Genomic DNA, 17628 nt, shown 5'->3' with positions numbered 1-17628 from the left:
AACACATTTTAATACTAATTTGTTACTAAGAAAATATATTTTGATTCTCAAAATACTAATAGTATTTATTTATCTTTTATACATAGGTGTATAAAAGGTAAAAAGTTTTGTTTATGCAAGATGAGCATGGTTCTAAAATATGGGTCAAGTTGGGCGGGTTGGGCTATGACCAATTTTTAGCCCATCTTAGTCCAAGTACACTTTGGGCTGGGTTGGGCAATGACCCATTTATTGACCTAACCCGTCTTGACCCGCTCAAATTTAGCCCCACTCGCCCATTTGTCACCCCTAGGAAAAACATGTTATTCAAATCTATCTTCTGTCTTTTATTAATTCTATACAGTTATAAGATCAGGATGCTACAAGCAAACGTTTAATTTTTATTACCGACAATGTAAAAGATTTCTTATAGAATTAAACTGTTTGGACCGAAAATAATCAGGTGTCATGTGGAAGCTAGTAAAACAACACTTGAAAGACGATAAATCATACAACAAAAGAGAAATATACCAAAAGAGATACAAACATTTAACGTGGTTCGGTCAATTTGACCTACCTCCATGGGCGGAGATGAGCAATCCACTATATAAAAAAGCGAGTACAAAATATCGAGAGAACAACCTCACGAAGAGGAAAACATAAGTGATAAACTAACATTTGTCCCGTATAGTTCTCCCCTCTAAACAAGACTCTCAAACACCATATGGCTACATTGTGGATGCTACTGAATGAGAAGGAAATTAAAGATCCTCAATTTATAGAAGTTCAAACATTTTCCTATAAGAAAAGGGACTAGCCAAATATGAGAGATTTAATAATTTCCTTCTATAAGAAGGAAAACCCAATTTTGGTAAACATGTTGTCCTTTTCTTCAAGAGATAAGAAAAACAAATATGATAAAATTAGTACAACACCCAACCAAAACTACTTAAAAACAAAATATAAGCTACTATTTACAATAGACAAGATGAAGAACTCAAAACAAAAAGAAGATAAATAACTTGATGAAATTAACTAATTAGTTTACACTGGTTATGTAAAACCTCTTCATAGGGTCATTGAATATAGATGAGTATATACATGTTAATCACACTAAGTTAGTAAGCACAACTAGATGTACGAATCTCAACCACCAAAGACCAAACAAAAGCTCAAGACAATTGCTAAGGACCAAAGCTTCACTAAACCAAAACTGAAACAAACAAAATGACAACAAAGGCAAGAAAGCTACATCTTGTCCTGCCCCCAGACAGGCGGAGGACACAATTATCATCTCAAATACTTAGAAAAACAGAAACATTTGCAGAAGAAAAGGGTTGAACCTGTTTTCTCCAAAGATAATAAAAGTGATGACAAACTTAATACTAGTTGTGGCAATTCTCATTCTGGGACTGAATTTTGAAGTAGTAAAAGGCATTCCCAACACCAACTTGACAAAGGTCCAGTGCAACAGCGGACAATATTTCAAAGATGATCCTTTTGCCATAAGTCTAGCCTATGTTGTTGCAGAACTAGTGAGCACCACGCCGTCGTGCCACGGATATGACTACCACAACATTTCTCCCTACCCAAACGCTTTTGCATATGGACATGCTGCTTGCAACAACAACACTACTACTCTAACCAAACAAGATTGTAAAACTTGTTTGGCTTCAGCTAAAGATACTCTACTTACTAGTTGTGATGCTAGAATTGGAGGTCGTGTTTTGCTTGTTGATTGTACAATGAGGTATGAACAATACCCTTTTAACGATTAACCTCCGAATTAAGCTGTCTTGAAAATCTGGGATTAAACATGTATTCTTGTCTACCTTGGTGCTACATAACAACATTTTCATGTGCCTTTTGACATTTCCCTTATATATAGGGAGGATTCTTGCCCTTATTTGATTGTTTTCACAATTTTTATCTATTTTTACTGATTTACCACTAAAAGAATTATTACTTTGAATTCTTTGTAAATAACTTAGGATCTAATACCGTGATAAAATAGATCCTCAATTTTGGTAGACGTATTTCCTATCACCAGATCTTAATTTTCATGTGTAGATGTAACTAATATATCTCCTTCGTAAAAGGTTTCAAATAAAGATTACTTGAAGAGTCAACTTGAAGGAATATGATTTGACCAAATTTGAGGTCAGCTCTAGCATTAGTTAGCACAGCTGGGAACAGTTTATTAGCTCAGATCTTTCTTACTGAGAAAAGGATATACTAGTAGAAGATATGGAAGGAGGTGCGAAAGATGTTGACTTCAGAAATAATAGAGTTAAACTTTAAAACATACTTATACAATTATCATTGCAATTTGAAGAAGAATTTTACAACAGTGAACCAAATGGCTGGCATCGGTGCTACATTTTTCCTCACCCAACATATAGCCGACCCCGACTTGCTTGAGGTAGAGGCATAGTTATTGTTGTTCTATGAACTATCAAAAGGATCAGTGTTTTCCAGTGTTATCATAATGGATAATGTCTCTTCATCTATACAGTTCACAATGCTCTTTACACTATACAATATTGCAACCTAAATTTCACTCCTGATCGACTAAAGGATTCAGGAAAAAATCAAATGTACACACAAACTGCAATTGGAACCAAGGAGGTATCTCATCCGCTCAAGTGAGGAAGCCCTTTTCTTCGTAATTTCAAATTGATTCTCGAAGAAGGCCACAGTCATTTGACCTAATAGTATTGGCATATTGATTGATCCAGCACAAGTTCCCTTTCCAACGTTACACGTCTGATAATTACGAGCTGTAACAAGGTGAACTGCTTGAGAGATGACCTCTCTGCTGTCATTCCGGGAACTGAGAAGAAGTGTATTCGGAGATTTGTTCCCGAGATAACTCCTGTTTGAGGAGGACTGCATAGAGAAGCTCATTCCATGAATCAGGGACGCCGGGGAGACACCAGTGGCTGCAGTCTTGCTTGTGAAGAGGAACTGGTCCCACATTAGGCCCTAAATAATATAAAGACAAGTGACCATCTCTTCTCCGAGATGTCATTCCCGTTACATTCAATAAACCCATAGTCCAAGCCTTTGATTTGTTAGCAAACTGCGATAGCACATTTAGGACCGTCTTATATTCAAATGAGTTATTCACTGACTCTTCCGATGATCCTAAGTCAGGTAGTGTCTCCAAGTGACAGCTACCACCGGTCCTCCAATCTCCACCTCTGTTCATCACAGTGATTCATTAATTGCATATCGAGTGAGACAACCAAAACTAAATATCTACTGAACACATTAGACTAGTTTGCATGGCTCGTTAGATATTATTAATCAAAATACCAATAATTTGCAGCTATAAAATAATCAAGAAATCACACCAAGTACTAAACCAACTTAACAAACATTCCAAGTAAGTGAATCCAGCAAGTGGCAGTGGCAACAGATATAAAAAGGGCAGCCCGGTGCACTAAGCTCCCGCTATGCGCAGGGTCCAGGGAAGGTCCGGACCACAAGGGTCTATAGTACGCAGCCTTACCCTGCATTTCTGCAAGAGGTTGTTTCCACGACTTGAACTCGTGACCTCCTGGGAACAGATATCTTTTCCTGATTAAAAGGCAGTGTGGCCGCTCATTCAAAGTACTGTCTCTCCTTTGAAGGATAATGTATTGGACAAAATATTTTTCCTCTAAAAGAAATGAAATATTTCTCCATCAAGATATTAGTTTTAAACCGCAAAACTGATTTTTTTTTTCTTTTTTCCTTTTTTGGGTTTTGAGGGAGGGTGGGGATGGGGAAACTATGCTGACCTTCCCTCAAGCAAAATGTAGAGGACCATCCCCCCATGACAATTGGTAGTATTCCATTTAGTTCAGTGTTATGCTACAAATGCACCCTTCTGTAGGCAACAATTAGTTTGATCATTGAAATTAAGTATATAGAGATTCGACTAGTGCCCGCTATTTTGATTCTATAAAAATTTGATCAGTTTCTAAGTTGTTTTAAATATTATTTCCATTACCAAGACAAATGAAATATTATGCGCACCTTATTGATCAAACAAATTTTATTAAAAGTTTAATAATAGTGATCAAGGTTCCAAGATATAGAGCCAAAACTAAAGATGATAAACAAAATGCACGACCTTTCTTTATTAGATTAGTTCCTTTCCCCAATTCAAGATTCAACACATTCCATCTCTATACAAGATCAATGAAGCGTAATCACAGCCGTTAAAATTACATTCACCCTCTCAAGGCTCATGTAATACAACAAACAGATAATTATGGAAAGAATCTGTGACATTAGATGAGTCTTAGCTAATCTCCGTTTCACATTTCTAATATGATATACTACAAAAAAGACCTCAAAAGATTTATTCAAGGTATGTTTGTTGAGCAATGATCGTTTGTGTTGTGTTATGGAAGTCAACTACATCTGATGGATCAAGTGTGAAAATTACATGAAGTGTAACTTATCCAAATAAGAAAAGGAGAGAAGAGTTACCTGAAGTGTACAGGAGCATAAGTACGAAAGAAGATTTTGGTCTTGGACATGTTAATTTCACGACCTATCCAATCAACCAATGTCACAATTGACTTCTGAAATGCTGTCTCCACACTCATCGTCATGTTGACCTTTCCGCCTTCTTGGAAGTAGCATCCCCTGTCAAGGAAAAGGAAATCAAGAGTCGTAAATCTTCACATATATCAAGTTTTTCAGCTCTACTAAAGCAATACACATTTAAAGTGCTTTAACATTCATACACCTTTTATTGGTCGGAACCAAGATATCCAAATAACTTGAGCTTCATCAGGATGAAAGAGGACTAAACTCCAGTACACAGACTTGTTAGGCTACTTATCATTTTTTTAAAAGAATTATCGTTGTTTGATCCTAACAAAAGTATCATTTTCACTAGATAATAGAACTAGAAGCATTTGTATGCTCATACAGTTTGTCCACAACAAGTCAACAGGTTTGTATCAACCTAATCTCATCTGACCCATTTCATTTCAATAAGTAGGCCGATCTAAAGGATGAGACAATAAAGGAAAATGAAGGGGCAACACATATTCAATCAGCTCTTTTATTGACATATGTGGAGATTGAATTACTAACCACCTTCACATTCATTCTATCTTCTTTGTTTCTTTTTGCCACCTGAATGAAGCCTAGAAATTCAAAATCTAATTTTCCATGGCAGATTATCGTGTCTATTTTGTGAATCATTGCACATCTTTCTACCGTTGCATTGATCAAATTTAAAATTGGAGCATTAAGTATGCCCTATGAACCAAGTAGAGCTGAACTAAGAATATTTCTGTATTAGATCAATTAGCTGAATCTTGCCAATCATGCACATGGATACATGCTTATTCCCTTTCGAGTCATGCATATAAATGAAGTGTCATAGATTCAAGACATAATTAATGCATTGGGACAATTTAGAAAGAAATTGGAACTCAAACTTTTCGGTACTTGACCCAAACATCAGTTCAATTAATCCTTCAACATTGTGCAAAGAAAGAACAGGAAGAGATCCACTAATTTGGATACCAATCTTTAGCAGCTCTTTTATTATAACATATTCCTTTAGCAGTCGAATAATTATTAAGTGGCCCTAATTCCTATTTCTGGTATAGATAATAATAACATAAAAAAAAAAAAAAAAGTACTTGGTATAGCTTTCCTAGCCAATATCAGCTCTATTTCTAGCCACTCTAGTAGATTTTCCTATTTTACTTGAGAAATAGTCCAAGTGATGTATCATATTCCATTCATTAGAAGACATTAGTCGAAGGAAATTAAGGCTGTGATTGAAAGGAAACAAATGAGCTTACCCTCTAATGGTTTTCTCATAATTCCACCAGTGACCACTGTTGAAAATCAAAATATCTGCACCTTTCCACTTAGCAGAGCTCCAATCCATCTGATCCAGCTTCACCGTCATTTTAACGTTTCTGGCAGCCCCAGAAGGCGCACGACTTTGCAGCACTAGGAATGGTGCTCTATAGTACTCAACTGTGCAGTTGAAATCCCTGAACTTAAAAATTAAAGAACCTGTGTGCTTTGTGATTGGACTACCATTAACTTCATATACCGAGCTGTTATCAGTAACTGCTGAAGACAACAAACAGAGAAGAGACTCCCACTGGTTTCTTCCGATTGAATCTCCAACAAACACCACTCGTCGGTTCCTCAGCTTTTCTAGCATATATTTTGCATCAAATCTGTTCCCAGAGTAGTAATTAACATTAAATTTTTGTTTTCCAGGCTCAATCAAATAACAACAACAAACCCACTATGTTCCCATCAGCTGGGGTCTGGGGAGGTTAGTATGTACGCAGACCTTAGCCCTACCTAACAGGTTGAGAGGCTGTTTCCAATAAACAAGAAAAAGGGGAAAGCAAGAAAGGAAGAAAGAGGGAAGAGAAAAGAAAAGAAAAAAGAAAATCCAGGCTCAATCAAATGATTATGAAAAACCTTCTACAGATAATCACAATAATCCTCTCACAATACAGTACAATGAAGACGTACAATACTTCCCCGTCCCAGTTTATATTAGAGAAACTGACCAGACGCCGAGATTAAGAAAAAAAGAGTTTTGAAACTTGTGATCTAAAACATGTCATAGAGCTTAAACGGAGAAAAAATAGTCAGTGGAGATTTATATAGTGGACTCCAACTTACTTGGGACTAAAGCCCAATTGTACTAATAGTTGTAGTTGTGGTAAACATTTTTGTTGCTATAAATCATCTCATCAAGGTATAATCATAAGTTTATTAAATTGTTTCTAAATATGTATACATATCATTCTGTTTGGGCAGATTAAAGAGAAAAGAAGTATCGCATAAATTGAAACAGAGCGAGTAATAAATGATAGTGTGTCAAGGTATGCAAGAAAAATGAAAATTCTGCCCAAAAAGATATTAGCAGCAGAACATAAATACACAAGACAGAGCAATACAATTAATAGTATTTCATTGATGGAAACAAGAAGAAAATAAAAAAACAAAAAGATAAACCAACCTGGGCAAGTTGCAGTCTTTAGGCTGCCAACGCCATTTAGTATAGAAATTATCAGGCCTACCATTTTCAGAACAACGAAATCCTTCATCCAAAAACCTACAATCTTTTGATTGATAAAGTGGATAATTCTCATCCCATACCCAATTCCCATAAAAAATATCACAACCATCACCACCTTTTTCCAAAAATCCCACCTTTTCATTTCTGTTACTAGTAGTAATATTTACTAAAGAAGAGTCATTGAGACCAAACCAGGTAACAAAAAAAGAGGGCCCACGAAAGTGAGAACCAGTTTTCAGTACTGTGCTATAATCCAACAAGAAAAGACATACGAATAAACAAACAAGGAAAAAGAAGTAGCCAACAAGTCCAGGTGATGGTTCTAAAGGCTTCAAACGCTTGAATTTCTTTAAAAAATCAAAGTGATTCGTTGAGTTAAAGATTCTTGGAGATTGGTTTCCACTCATCTCTGCTTTTTGAGTACAGAAAACTACAGTTTTAGAAACAAAGTACTAAAGAACTCTAGAGTCTAAAAAGACGAGAAGATTGAAAGAGAGAAAATCCAAGATTCTTTTTGTAATCAGTAAAGATCAAGGTACTATTACAGCAACCACTAATAGACACGAACTTGATATATTAAATATTTTATTGTTATTGTTAATTAATGTTAAAAATGGGGATGTGTACATGCAAAAGCTTTTGAGTTGAGTACAGAAATGTGGGGCTAAAACGAGAGAGAGAGGACGGAAGTTGAGGAAAATGTTGATAATGATGAGGTGGGGTTTGGACAAAGGCAAACATTCAAAAAAAATAAACGGCAAGAAAAACCGCATTTTACTCCCTCATTGGTCATTAAAAAATTTCCTGATTGGGTGAAATTATTTTCTTTTTGGTCCGTTCCAAAAAAAAATGAACCCTTTCTAAATTTGGTAACAATTTAGCTTAAAATTATAATTCTACCCTTAATGAGAAGCTTTTATAACCACACAAATACTCCGGGTCCCATTTGGACTTGTTTAGGACCACAAATTTTAAATTTTTCTTAAACTCCGTGTCAAGTCAAATAAGTTCACATAAATTGAAACGGAGGGAGTATGATTTTTTGCGTATATTTTTACTCTCATCATCTTTTGTGAAGGTTCACAAAATCCGGCAACATGAATATGGAATGAATGGATGATTTATTGCTTAAATCTTATTCTTTTTATTTCTGATATTAAGAAATTAACATGTAATATTCCCTTTATTATATGGCAAAGCAGGATTTGAAATTTAAGTGTTCAAAATTCTAACATTTCAAGTTATTGGGTAGTATGTATTTAATAACTTTTTAAGATAATACAAAATTTTGATCAAAGTTTCTGGTTCACCCAAAACTTTAACTAACACACCAGCTCCTTTCCTGATTTTATGTAACACTATTTTGTTACTAGAGCCCGTTTGGCTTAGCTGATTTAGAGTAGCTGATAAGCATTAGGTGCTGAAAAACACTTTTAAGTGCTGAAGCTGATTTAAAAAATAAGCAGTTATGTGTTTGGATAAAAGTGCTGAAATTATTAATAAGCAGCTGAAGAACTGGGTATACGAAGAGTTTTGTTTTAAAAAGAAGTATTTTAGGGATAGAATAGTAAATATTTTGGTCAAACCTAAAGTGCTTATAAGCTGAAATTTGATAAGTTGGGGGAGACCAAGTTATGACTTTTGGCTTATTTTTGGCATATAAGCACTTAACTTATAAGCACTTTTAATTTTACCAAACGCGTAGATAAGCCAAAAAGTGCTTATAAGCCAGTTTGACCAGCTTATAAGCTTAGCCAAACACCCTCCTAGTTCGTTCAAGAAAATCAGACATATTTTTATTTAAAAATACTATAACTGTTAATTTTTTTTATTATTTTAAATATTATGTTATATTGTGATTATAAGTATCAAAAATTAATAATCGCACAAATATCATTCTGTAAAAAATGAATTTTGAAAAAAAATATTAAACTCTGTTAATTTAAGTGATGTTACATAATTAAAACGAAAAGAGTGGGTTTTGTCTTCTTTTTTACGGTTTATTTTTTTTTTTTTTTGTGCTAATATCTTTTTTATGGTTACAAAGAGATGGATGGAATAATTGGACGGTTCCTTTTTATTTCCAAATACTATACTTGTGCTTCTAGAAGTGACAGCAGAAAAGCAGAAAGGACAAGGGTGGTAACGAGGAGAACGTGTAGCCTACGTGGGGTCGTGGCAACAAGTTACTCGAATATGCGGAAGTGCGAAAGTAATTTAATATTATATTATTATTCAATCATCTCCAAAAAAATTTAAAAACATTATTTTCTTGCTAAGTGAATTTAATCTGAAAAGATAAACTATATTTTTAAATAGAAAAATTCTTTATGCTTTGACTATATTCATATATTAAACGAGGTGAGTTATCTTTGAATTATAGAATCCTAGAACCTATAGAATGTACATAATTCTAAAGTTGAGTTGACTTGATTTTAAAAAAAACGTAATCAACTAAAGATTCTTGTATTTTTCTTTTTTTTTTTTATCTAATACATTTTAAAATAGTGCAAATTAAAGAAATCTAGAACAAAACGTACCATTTTCTGACAGGTCTGTACTACAGTATTATTTTTCTTGAAGGCTTTGGAAACAATAATGAAGACCAAAGATTCGATTAAGAAGAATGTTGCAGTCAACGGTCGAGCATTTGATTGATTTTAGTAATTATAAAATTAAAGTTATTTAGGCCTCCTCTTTTCATGGACCATAGTTGAGATTGTCACGCTGCTAAGCACCAAAGAAGACATACTTCATAGTCCCAGGGGCGGAAGTAAGACTATTCGTTACGGGTTCGGATGAACCCAATAGCTTTTACTTACACTTTGTATTTGTATTAGAAAATTCAATAAATATATATAAATATCTGTTGCGAACTCAGTTACTAAGAAGAGCTATAAGTCCCGGGATAGTTCAGAACCCATAAACTTAAGATTCTAGTTTCGCCTTTGCTTCATACTAATGCCACTTAATAGAGGTCCGAATCTTAATCATCCAGATCTCAGACATTAAGTGTGCTTTTTAAGTCTGAATATTCCTCTTTCAGATCTTAAACATTAAGTGTGTTTTTTTTTTTTACTTTACAACCACTTAATGGGTCTGAATAGGCTTGTATGATTAAGATCTAATTAATTTTATTAAGATGCTATCATCCACATTCATTACTAACTGCCGCCACTGCCTACCATTATCAACTACCACCACCACCATCCTCAACCATAGTCGCCACAACTTTGACCACCCCCACCACCATCATCCTCAACTATATCCATAAACTCACTCGCCTCAACTGCCACCACCAACTACCCCATCACCATTAATAACCATAGCCTGTACCGCCCACTATTATAAACTACCACCACCCACCATCACCTTCTTCAATTACAACCACAACCACCACCACCACCATCCATCATTATTAACTATCACCACCCACCACCGTCATCCTCAATCATAATCGCTAACATCACCACTAGCTACTACCCAGAACTACCACCATCAACCAAAATCACCATCAACCAAAATCACAAGCACCTCTGTTAGATTGATAGAATATTAGATTAACTAGTATTTTATTTAAATATATGTTTATTAATTTTTAAATAAAGATAAATTATACATATACAAATGTTTAAAGAAACAAACAATCTTAATCATTTAGTATTCAGATCTTAAAACATATCTTAATATTCAGATGTGTATTCAGATACATATATCTTAATCTTAATACGTATTTTTTGACTCAAAAGTTATTAAAAATTGTTTAAGCAAATCAATCAAAAAGAAATGAAGGGGTAAATCATAGTCAATCATAATTAATACTGGATCGAAAGACAGAGTCGTAAAAATAGAAGATTGAACAGAAATAACACTTGGGAGGTTTTATTGATATAGAAATTTGCCCTGCCTCTCCTTGAAGAGGTTCAGGGGATTACAATCATGTTATCTCCTTCATGAGTAGTCGAAAATGGAGTCTCTCCCTTTTTCCCATTTTCGGACTGTTTTTTGTAATGGAGAAGAAGCCCCTCTTTCAGCTCTCTTGCCTAGTATTTATAGTCGAGAACTTCTCGTGCAGATCATGCTCTATCATGATCGGGTCGGGGAGGTGTTTCCTCGTCGTAGGGAGGCCTTGGCCTCAATGCTCATATCGAAAGTAGTGATGATCGAACGAAGTCGGGTTCGTTGGCTACTTCTGCAGGATGGTTGAGACGGGGTCATTGCCGCCGTGCTCGTATGGTCAGATTTTGACCAATACAGTTAGTCCCTCCGTTCGTCGGGGCCGTGTCTTGCCGACCTCGGCGGACGGATCATGTTTGCGACGTAATCGTGGAGGGAGTCAGATTCACATATTATTCCTTAGTCGCGTTATGAATTTTGAAACTGCCCGGGGGCGTCTTTCTAATACTTTTATACCGTTATGACGGTTTCGAAACTGAAGCGCCGGTTGATAAACGAAACATCGCTTTGTACAAGCAGTCATAATGGCACATGTTCCCGAGAAGCTGAATTGTTTCGCGCCCGGTCAGGCTCTAGTGGCGACCGTTTGTTTTCGTGCCCTGGAGAATTTGTGTCTTATAAATTGAAGGGGTTTGTCATTCATTTTTCACATTCCATCGCTCATCTTCGAGAGAATTCCCAGGATATCTCCCTTTCTGTTAATTTGAGCTCTTCTTTACTCCTTTGCTCGCAGCAATCTTCAATTTTCTCACTTCTTCCGCAAAGTTCCTTCCTCCTCTTTTTGTGGGTTAAATATGGAAGGAACTTCTTCTCGTGATAATCTCCCGGCTATCCTTCCGGCAGCTGAGAACCCCGCTCCGGCAGATGGAGACACAGAACCGATGGAATGCGAAGATGTTCCTTCAGTAGAGGAAATTTTATCCCGCCCGGGGAGGGCAGTGATAGATTTCAGCGTCGATGGCGTTGCGGAGCAGGTAAATATTTCTCCTCTTATGGGGGAAGTCGGGATAGCGGATTTAAGGGAGCGATGGGGTATTCCCCGTTATGTCGAGATGGTACCGGCAGGGAGAGATGACAGGGTCCAAATCGACCGCCCAGGGTTTTGCTCGTTCTACGCTTATCCCTTCCTCGTAGGGTACACGCTCCTACTTCCTATGTTGATGGTCGACTTCTCCCGCTATTATGAGGTGTGTCTTGACCAACTTTCTCCTTATCTGTACAAGCTGTTTCTCATGTTTATCAAGTACGCGGAGCTGGCCGGTCGGGAGGTCACTCTGAGGCACGTGCTCAGCCTATTCGCTCCTCAAAAGATTCGCGGCACTATGATCCACGTGCGTCCCCGAGGGTCAAAGGGTTTGGTGGTCAAGATGGACGATAGGACCAATCGTCGCTTTTTTGATAACTTTTTCTATGTGCGGACCGAACACCTCGTGGCGAATCCATCTGGATTTCCAGAAGTGTGGAATTTTGCTCGTAAGTCTTCATCCTTGGTTAATATAGTACCCGCTTTGTCCTTGCTCTCTTTATATCTTATGTTGTAAATATTGATCTACTTCGATGCTTTGCAGCCGAGAAGCTACCCCCGCCTCCTTTGGAGGGGATTCGAGAATGGGTCGAGGCCGTCCTTCCCCATACAGCGGGAGTTTGCACATGGTCGAGGTTTCATGAGAGATTCGGACGTAGACCCCTTACAAGTGAGATAGCGCCCTTATTTTCTACCCGTTCTCTTTCATTTCGATCTTACCTTTCGAGTATTGTTTGCCGTGGCCAGGGAGGGTTCGCAGAGTCAGGGCTCCTCAGTTAGCTTTCCGTCAGCCGGCTGCGTCCGCTCGTCTCAGTGCAGTACCTACGGCTCGTCCTTCGCGAGGGCAGTGTCGGTAGAATCTATGGTCTTGGCCACTCCGACCCGGACTATATCTCAGGACGAGGCCCCGTCTGGTACAGTCCGTCCTCAGAATGGCTCGCCATCGACCGGAGAGGAAGAAGGGTTGTTAAAGAGACGGAGGGTAGGGTTCGAGACAGCTCCTACGACAGTGATCAACTTGGATTCTCCCCCGGCAGACCCAGAGGAAGGAGTTGTTGCGATGTCTACCGCTGAGGGGGAGTGGATGGTCGGAGCTGTTCCCACCAGTCAGAGCCAGGAAAATTCCGCTGTTGTAGCGACCCAATCAGTAATTCCCGTTGCTGATGACGCAGGACATCTCGCTGTAGCAGAGAATCGAACGCCTGATGCTGCCGTCGTGACCTCAAGTGCGCCATTACCGTCCTCGGCAGGTCGCGCAACACCATCGGCAGCGGAAAGGGGAAAGAGTGTAGTGATCGATGAATACGAGTCCGAGTCTGACTTGGACCCTGGTGATGTTCGGATGTTCGAGGAGGGCATTACTCGCTCGGTGGTTAATGCGGAGGGGTCGGCCCATTTCGTCGAGATCCCCTCCGACGTGAACCTGTTGACACAAGGAGGTAACTTGGTACCACAATTTATCTTGTTGTGTTCGGAGGCCGAGAACGAGTCCCTGAGGAATGTTTTGGATGTCGAAGTGATGGACAAAGTAGCTGTGATGGGCTTACGGGTATATTATATCTGACTTCGATTTGTTTCTCCTTTGTTGCAGAATGAGCATTAGTTTAACTGCTCTCTTGTTTTGCAGACGTACATGTTGGAGGTAGAGAACATTCGTAGGGCCATTGTCCGGTCGAGGATCTTCTTGCAGATGCTGGAAAAGTACTATCGCTATCGCGATAGGTGCCGTGAGTTGCACGAACGGTTAAGGACTGATCCCCGCAATCGGGCTTTGGGCGAGGAGTTGGAGAAGAGGGACCAGGAGCTAATGCAGGCGCTCCGTAGCAAAAGCGAGCTCGAAGAGCAAATTCGCCTCAAGGAAGAGGAGCTCGAGGTGGGCAAAGGGGTCGCTGCGGAATGCGAGAACCTGCAGGGCAAGTTACGAGCAATGCAGTTGGAAATGGAGCAGAGCCAGGCCAGAGCAGCGGAACGCCGAATGGAGCGGGAAGTTGACTGCACTGGAAATCAAGGTTGCCGATTTGAAGCGCATGGAGAGGGAAGCGTTAGATGCTTCGACGAGGGCAGCGGCCTTAGAGGCGGCAGTTCGTGTACATGAGTCCGAGCGAGGGTCGGAGAGAGCTACTGTAGCCCTTAGGGAGGCGAGGCTCGAGGAGCGGATTAGCACGGTTGACCAGGAGGCCTTAGCCTTGTCAGATCGAGTTGCGGCCTTGGAGGAGGAGAATCAGCGGTTGAGGGCCCAGGCTGGACCATCCTGTGCCGCTGTTCCCCGCCAGTCTCATGAACTCTGGGTATATGCCGAAGCTCAGCGTGACATTTTCAAGAACTTGTGGGAAGCGGGCACCATTACTAAGGCGGCTTTCGAGGAGGCGCTCCAGAAGGATCGTGAGGCTCGTGCCAACTGTGGATATGATGTGGCGACGCCCGAAGCTGATGAGGGTACTAGTGATGGTGATTATAACAACCTGACCGGTCATTTTGAGCTCTAGCACGTCGTTCAGCAGTCTGAGGCCATAAACATCTTCATTTCAGGTATTATGACTTGTACGCGTGGTCGGAATTATGTTTCGGGAAGTTCAGAGTTGATTTGGAAAGAGAATTCTCATTTCGGAACCCTTAAGTTGAAAGAATTAACTAGGATTGGAATTTTGAGTAAACGACCTCGGAATCGAGATTCGAAGGTTCCAGCAGGTTCGTATGGTGATTTCGGACTTGGGCGTATGCCCGGATCGGGTTTTGGATGACCCGGGTGCGTTTTGGCGCCTATTGTGGAAAGTAGCATTTTGAAAGAAATTTCGTAAGTTTGAGTTGAAGTGCATTTCAGTGATATCGATGTCCGTTTGGGATTCCGAGTCTGGGAGCAGCTCCGTATGGTGATTCTGGAGTTGGGAGCGCGATCGGAAGTGAATTCGGAGGTCCGTAGGTCATTTTGGAGTCATTTGGCTAAAGATAGAAATTTGAAGGTTTTTGAGAAGTTTGATCGGAAGTGGACTTTTTGATATCGGGGCCGGAATCTGATTCCGGAAGTTTCTGTAGGTCCATAATGTTGAATATGAATTGTGTGCAAAATTTGAAGTCAATCGGACGTGATTTGATAGGTTTAAACGTCGGAAGTAGAAGTTTGAAGTTCTAAAGTTCATAAAGCTTGGATTGGAGGTCGATTCATGATTCTAGCGTTGTTTGATGTGATTTGAGACCTCGAGCAAGTCCGTAATGTGTTTTGGGACTAGTTGGTATGATTGGTTGGGGTCCCGGGGGCCTCGGTTGGATTCCAGGTGGTTAACGAATCGAATTTGGGTAAAAAGCTGCTGTTGGTTGCTAGTATCTGGTTTCCTTCTACGCGAACGCGGAGGGAGTCTCGCGAACGCGAAGAGGAAAGTGGTAGGCTTCTGGTTTTGGCCTTCGCGAACGCGAAGGGGAAGTCGCGAACGCGAAGGGGTGGGCTGAGCTGCTACGCGAATGCGAGGAGGAGATCGCGAACGCGTAGAAGGGAAAAAGCTGTGCCTGGGGTCTTTGGCCTACGCGAACGCGAGGCCTTGTGCGCGAACGCGAAGGGCTGGGTGACTGGCCTTCGCGAACGCGAGCGGAATGTCGCGAACGTGAAGAAGGGCGGACCTGGGCTGGGCAGAATGTTTAAAAATCGGGGTTGAGTTCATTTCACCCATTTTTCTCTTGGCTTGGGCGATTTTTGGAGCTTTTGAAGAGGGGGTTCCGTCATTCATCATGAGGTAAGTAATTTATGCCAGTTTTGAGTTAAATGCAAGGTTTACATATGGATTTAAAAATGGAAATTGTAGAAAACTTAGGGTTTGAGGAAAAACCTAGAAAATTAGTATTCTTGGATTTTGACCACGATTTTGGGTATGAAATTTAGAGAAAATCATATATTTGAGTTCGTGAGGCCATGGGTAATCTTTATCTTCGAAAAATTTTGGATTCCGGGCATGTGGGCCCGAGGGCATTTTTGTCAACTTTTCGATCGGGGTTAGGAATTGTTATAAATTGGATTATAATGAGTAATTGAGCATATATTAATGGATTTGTATAATCATTGGCTAGTTTTGGAGCGTTGTGTGTCGACTCGAGTCTTCGGAAGGGTGTGGAATGCCGGTTACGGATCTTCGGAGCGAGGTGAGTCTCCTTTCTAACCTTGTAAGAGTGAATTGTCCCCATAGGTCTGTTAATTGGTTATGTGCTCCTATTTGTGGGGGCTACGTACGCACGAGGTGACGAGAGTCCGTGCGTAGCTACTGTTATGCTTTTGTCCGGGTAGTTTAGGACCCTAAGAATGCTATATCTGGAATATCTGTAACCTTATTGACAGCTTGAATTTGTAGATGAACTTCTAGACAGATTAAACTTCATTTTCTTAAATTGTTAAAAGAGAAAGTGGCTTTTATTTGAATAAGTATTCCCCGATAAATTCTTAATTGCCTATCTGAGCATGTATTTCTATGTGTACCTGCGTCGCATGTATGGTTCGCGAGCAGGGTGATTGTTTATTTTATGTTGACCGCGTCGCATGGATAGTTTCGAGAGCGGGGTAATAGATGCATCTATGGTTCGCGCCGTTCGACCCTCGGCAGTGCACAATTTATTTTCTGTTGGAGCGGGCCATACGTACCACGGTGTTATTTGCGCATGCTTGTATTGCTGCCTTGAACTTATTGAAGTTGTTATTGCCTCTTCATGGCTTGAGAACATTTGGATAAATAATGAAAAGGAATTTTGGAAATTTCCTATAAAAGAAAATAATCGTTCACTTGTTTCCTTCTATTGGATTAAAAAATCATGTTTATAGAAATCCGCGATTTAATATTTTGTTGACATCACATTATTGGACCCTTAGTAAGTGTCGAAGTCGGCCATCTCGTCTCTACTTCTTCGAGATTAGGCGGGATACTTACTGAGCACATGTTGTTTATGTACTCATACTACACTTCTGTGCATTTTTTGTTGCACGAGGTATATGTAACTCTAGGTTTGTCATTCATTTTTCACATTGCCATCGCTCATCTTCGAGAAGAATTCCCAGATATCTCCCTTTTTCTGTTAATTTGAGCCTCTTCTTTACTCCTGCTCGCAGCAATCTTCAATTTTTCCTACTTCTTCCGCAAAGTTCCTTCTCTCTCTTTTTGTGGGTTAAATATGGAAGAACTTCTTCTCGTGATAATCTCCGGCTTATCCTATCCCGGCAGCTGAGAACCCGCTCCGTGCAGATGGAACACGAACCGATGGAATGCGGAAGATTTCCTTCAGTAGAGGAAATTTTATCCCGCCGGTGTGAAGGGCAGTAAGATATCTAGCGTCGATGCGTTGCGAGAGCAGCGTACAATATTTCTCCTTCTTATGGGGGACTGTCGGATAGGGATTTAAGGAGCGGATGGGGTATTCCCCGTTATGTTCGAGATTGGTACGGCTAGGGAGAGATGACAGGGTCAAATCGACCGCCCAGGTTTTGCTCGTTCTACGCTTATCCCTTCCTCGTAGGTACACGCATCCTACTTCCTATGTTGATGGTCATTCTCCGATATTATGAGGTGTGTCTTGACCAACTTCTCCTATTCTGTACAACTGTTTCTCATGTTTATCAGTACGCGGA

The 17628-nt window shown here is 39.7% G+C and overlaps 1 protein-coding gene across 1 annotated transcript; it reads right to left on the bottom strand.

The window, feature by feature from the left end:
• On the bottom strand, nt 2270–7748 carry LOC109232189 (protein trichome birefringence-like 11). The gene is made up of 4 exons (XM_019397867.1): nt 6989–7748; nt 5799–6188; nt 4462–4620; nt 2270–3182 (listed from the first exon to the last, which is right to left on the bottom strand). Exons 1-4 carry the CDS (start codon nt 7453–7455, stop codon nt 2801–2803), a joined length of 1398 nt encoding a protein of 465 aa, XP_019253412.1. The 5' UTR covers nt 7456–7748; the 3' UTR covers nt 2270–2800.

The sequence above is a fragment of the Nicotiana attenuata genome, chromosome 9 (assembly GCF_001879085.1).
Source record: "Nicotiana attenuata strain UT chromosome 9, NIATTr2, whole genome shotgun sequence".
Lineage (NCBI taxonomy): Eukaryota > Viridiplantae > Streptophyta > Magnoliopsida > Solanales > Solanaceae > Nicotiana > Nicotiana attenuata.
This window is presented reverse-complemented; position numbering and strand designations above follow the sequence as displayed.

Excerpts from the sequence above, each read along its gene's own strand:
- LOC109232189 (XM_019397867.1), bottom strand. The coding sequence starts at position 7,455 with ATGAGTGGAAACCAATCTCCAAGAATCTTTAACTCAACGAATCACTTT. Across the intron at positions 4,621-5,798 it reads TATGAGAAAACCATTAGAGG|GGGATGCTACTTCCAAGAAG; the intron begins GTAAGCTCATTT and ends TTTCCTTGACAG. Across the intron at positions 3,183-4,461 it reads TATGCTCCTGTACACTTCAG|AGGTGGAGATTGGAGGACCG; the intron begins GTAACTCTTCTC and ends TGTGATGAACAG.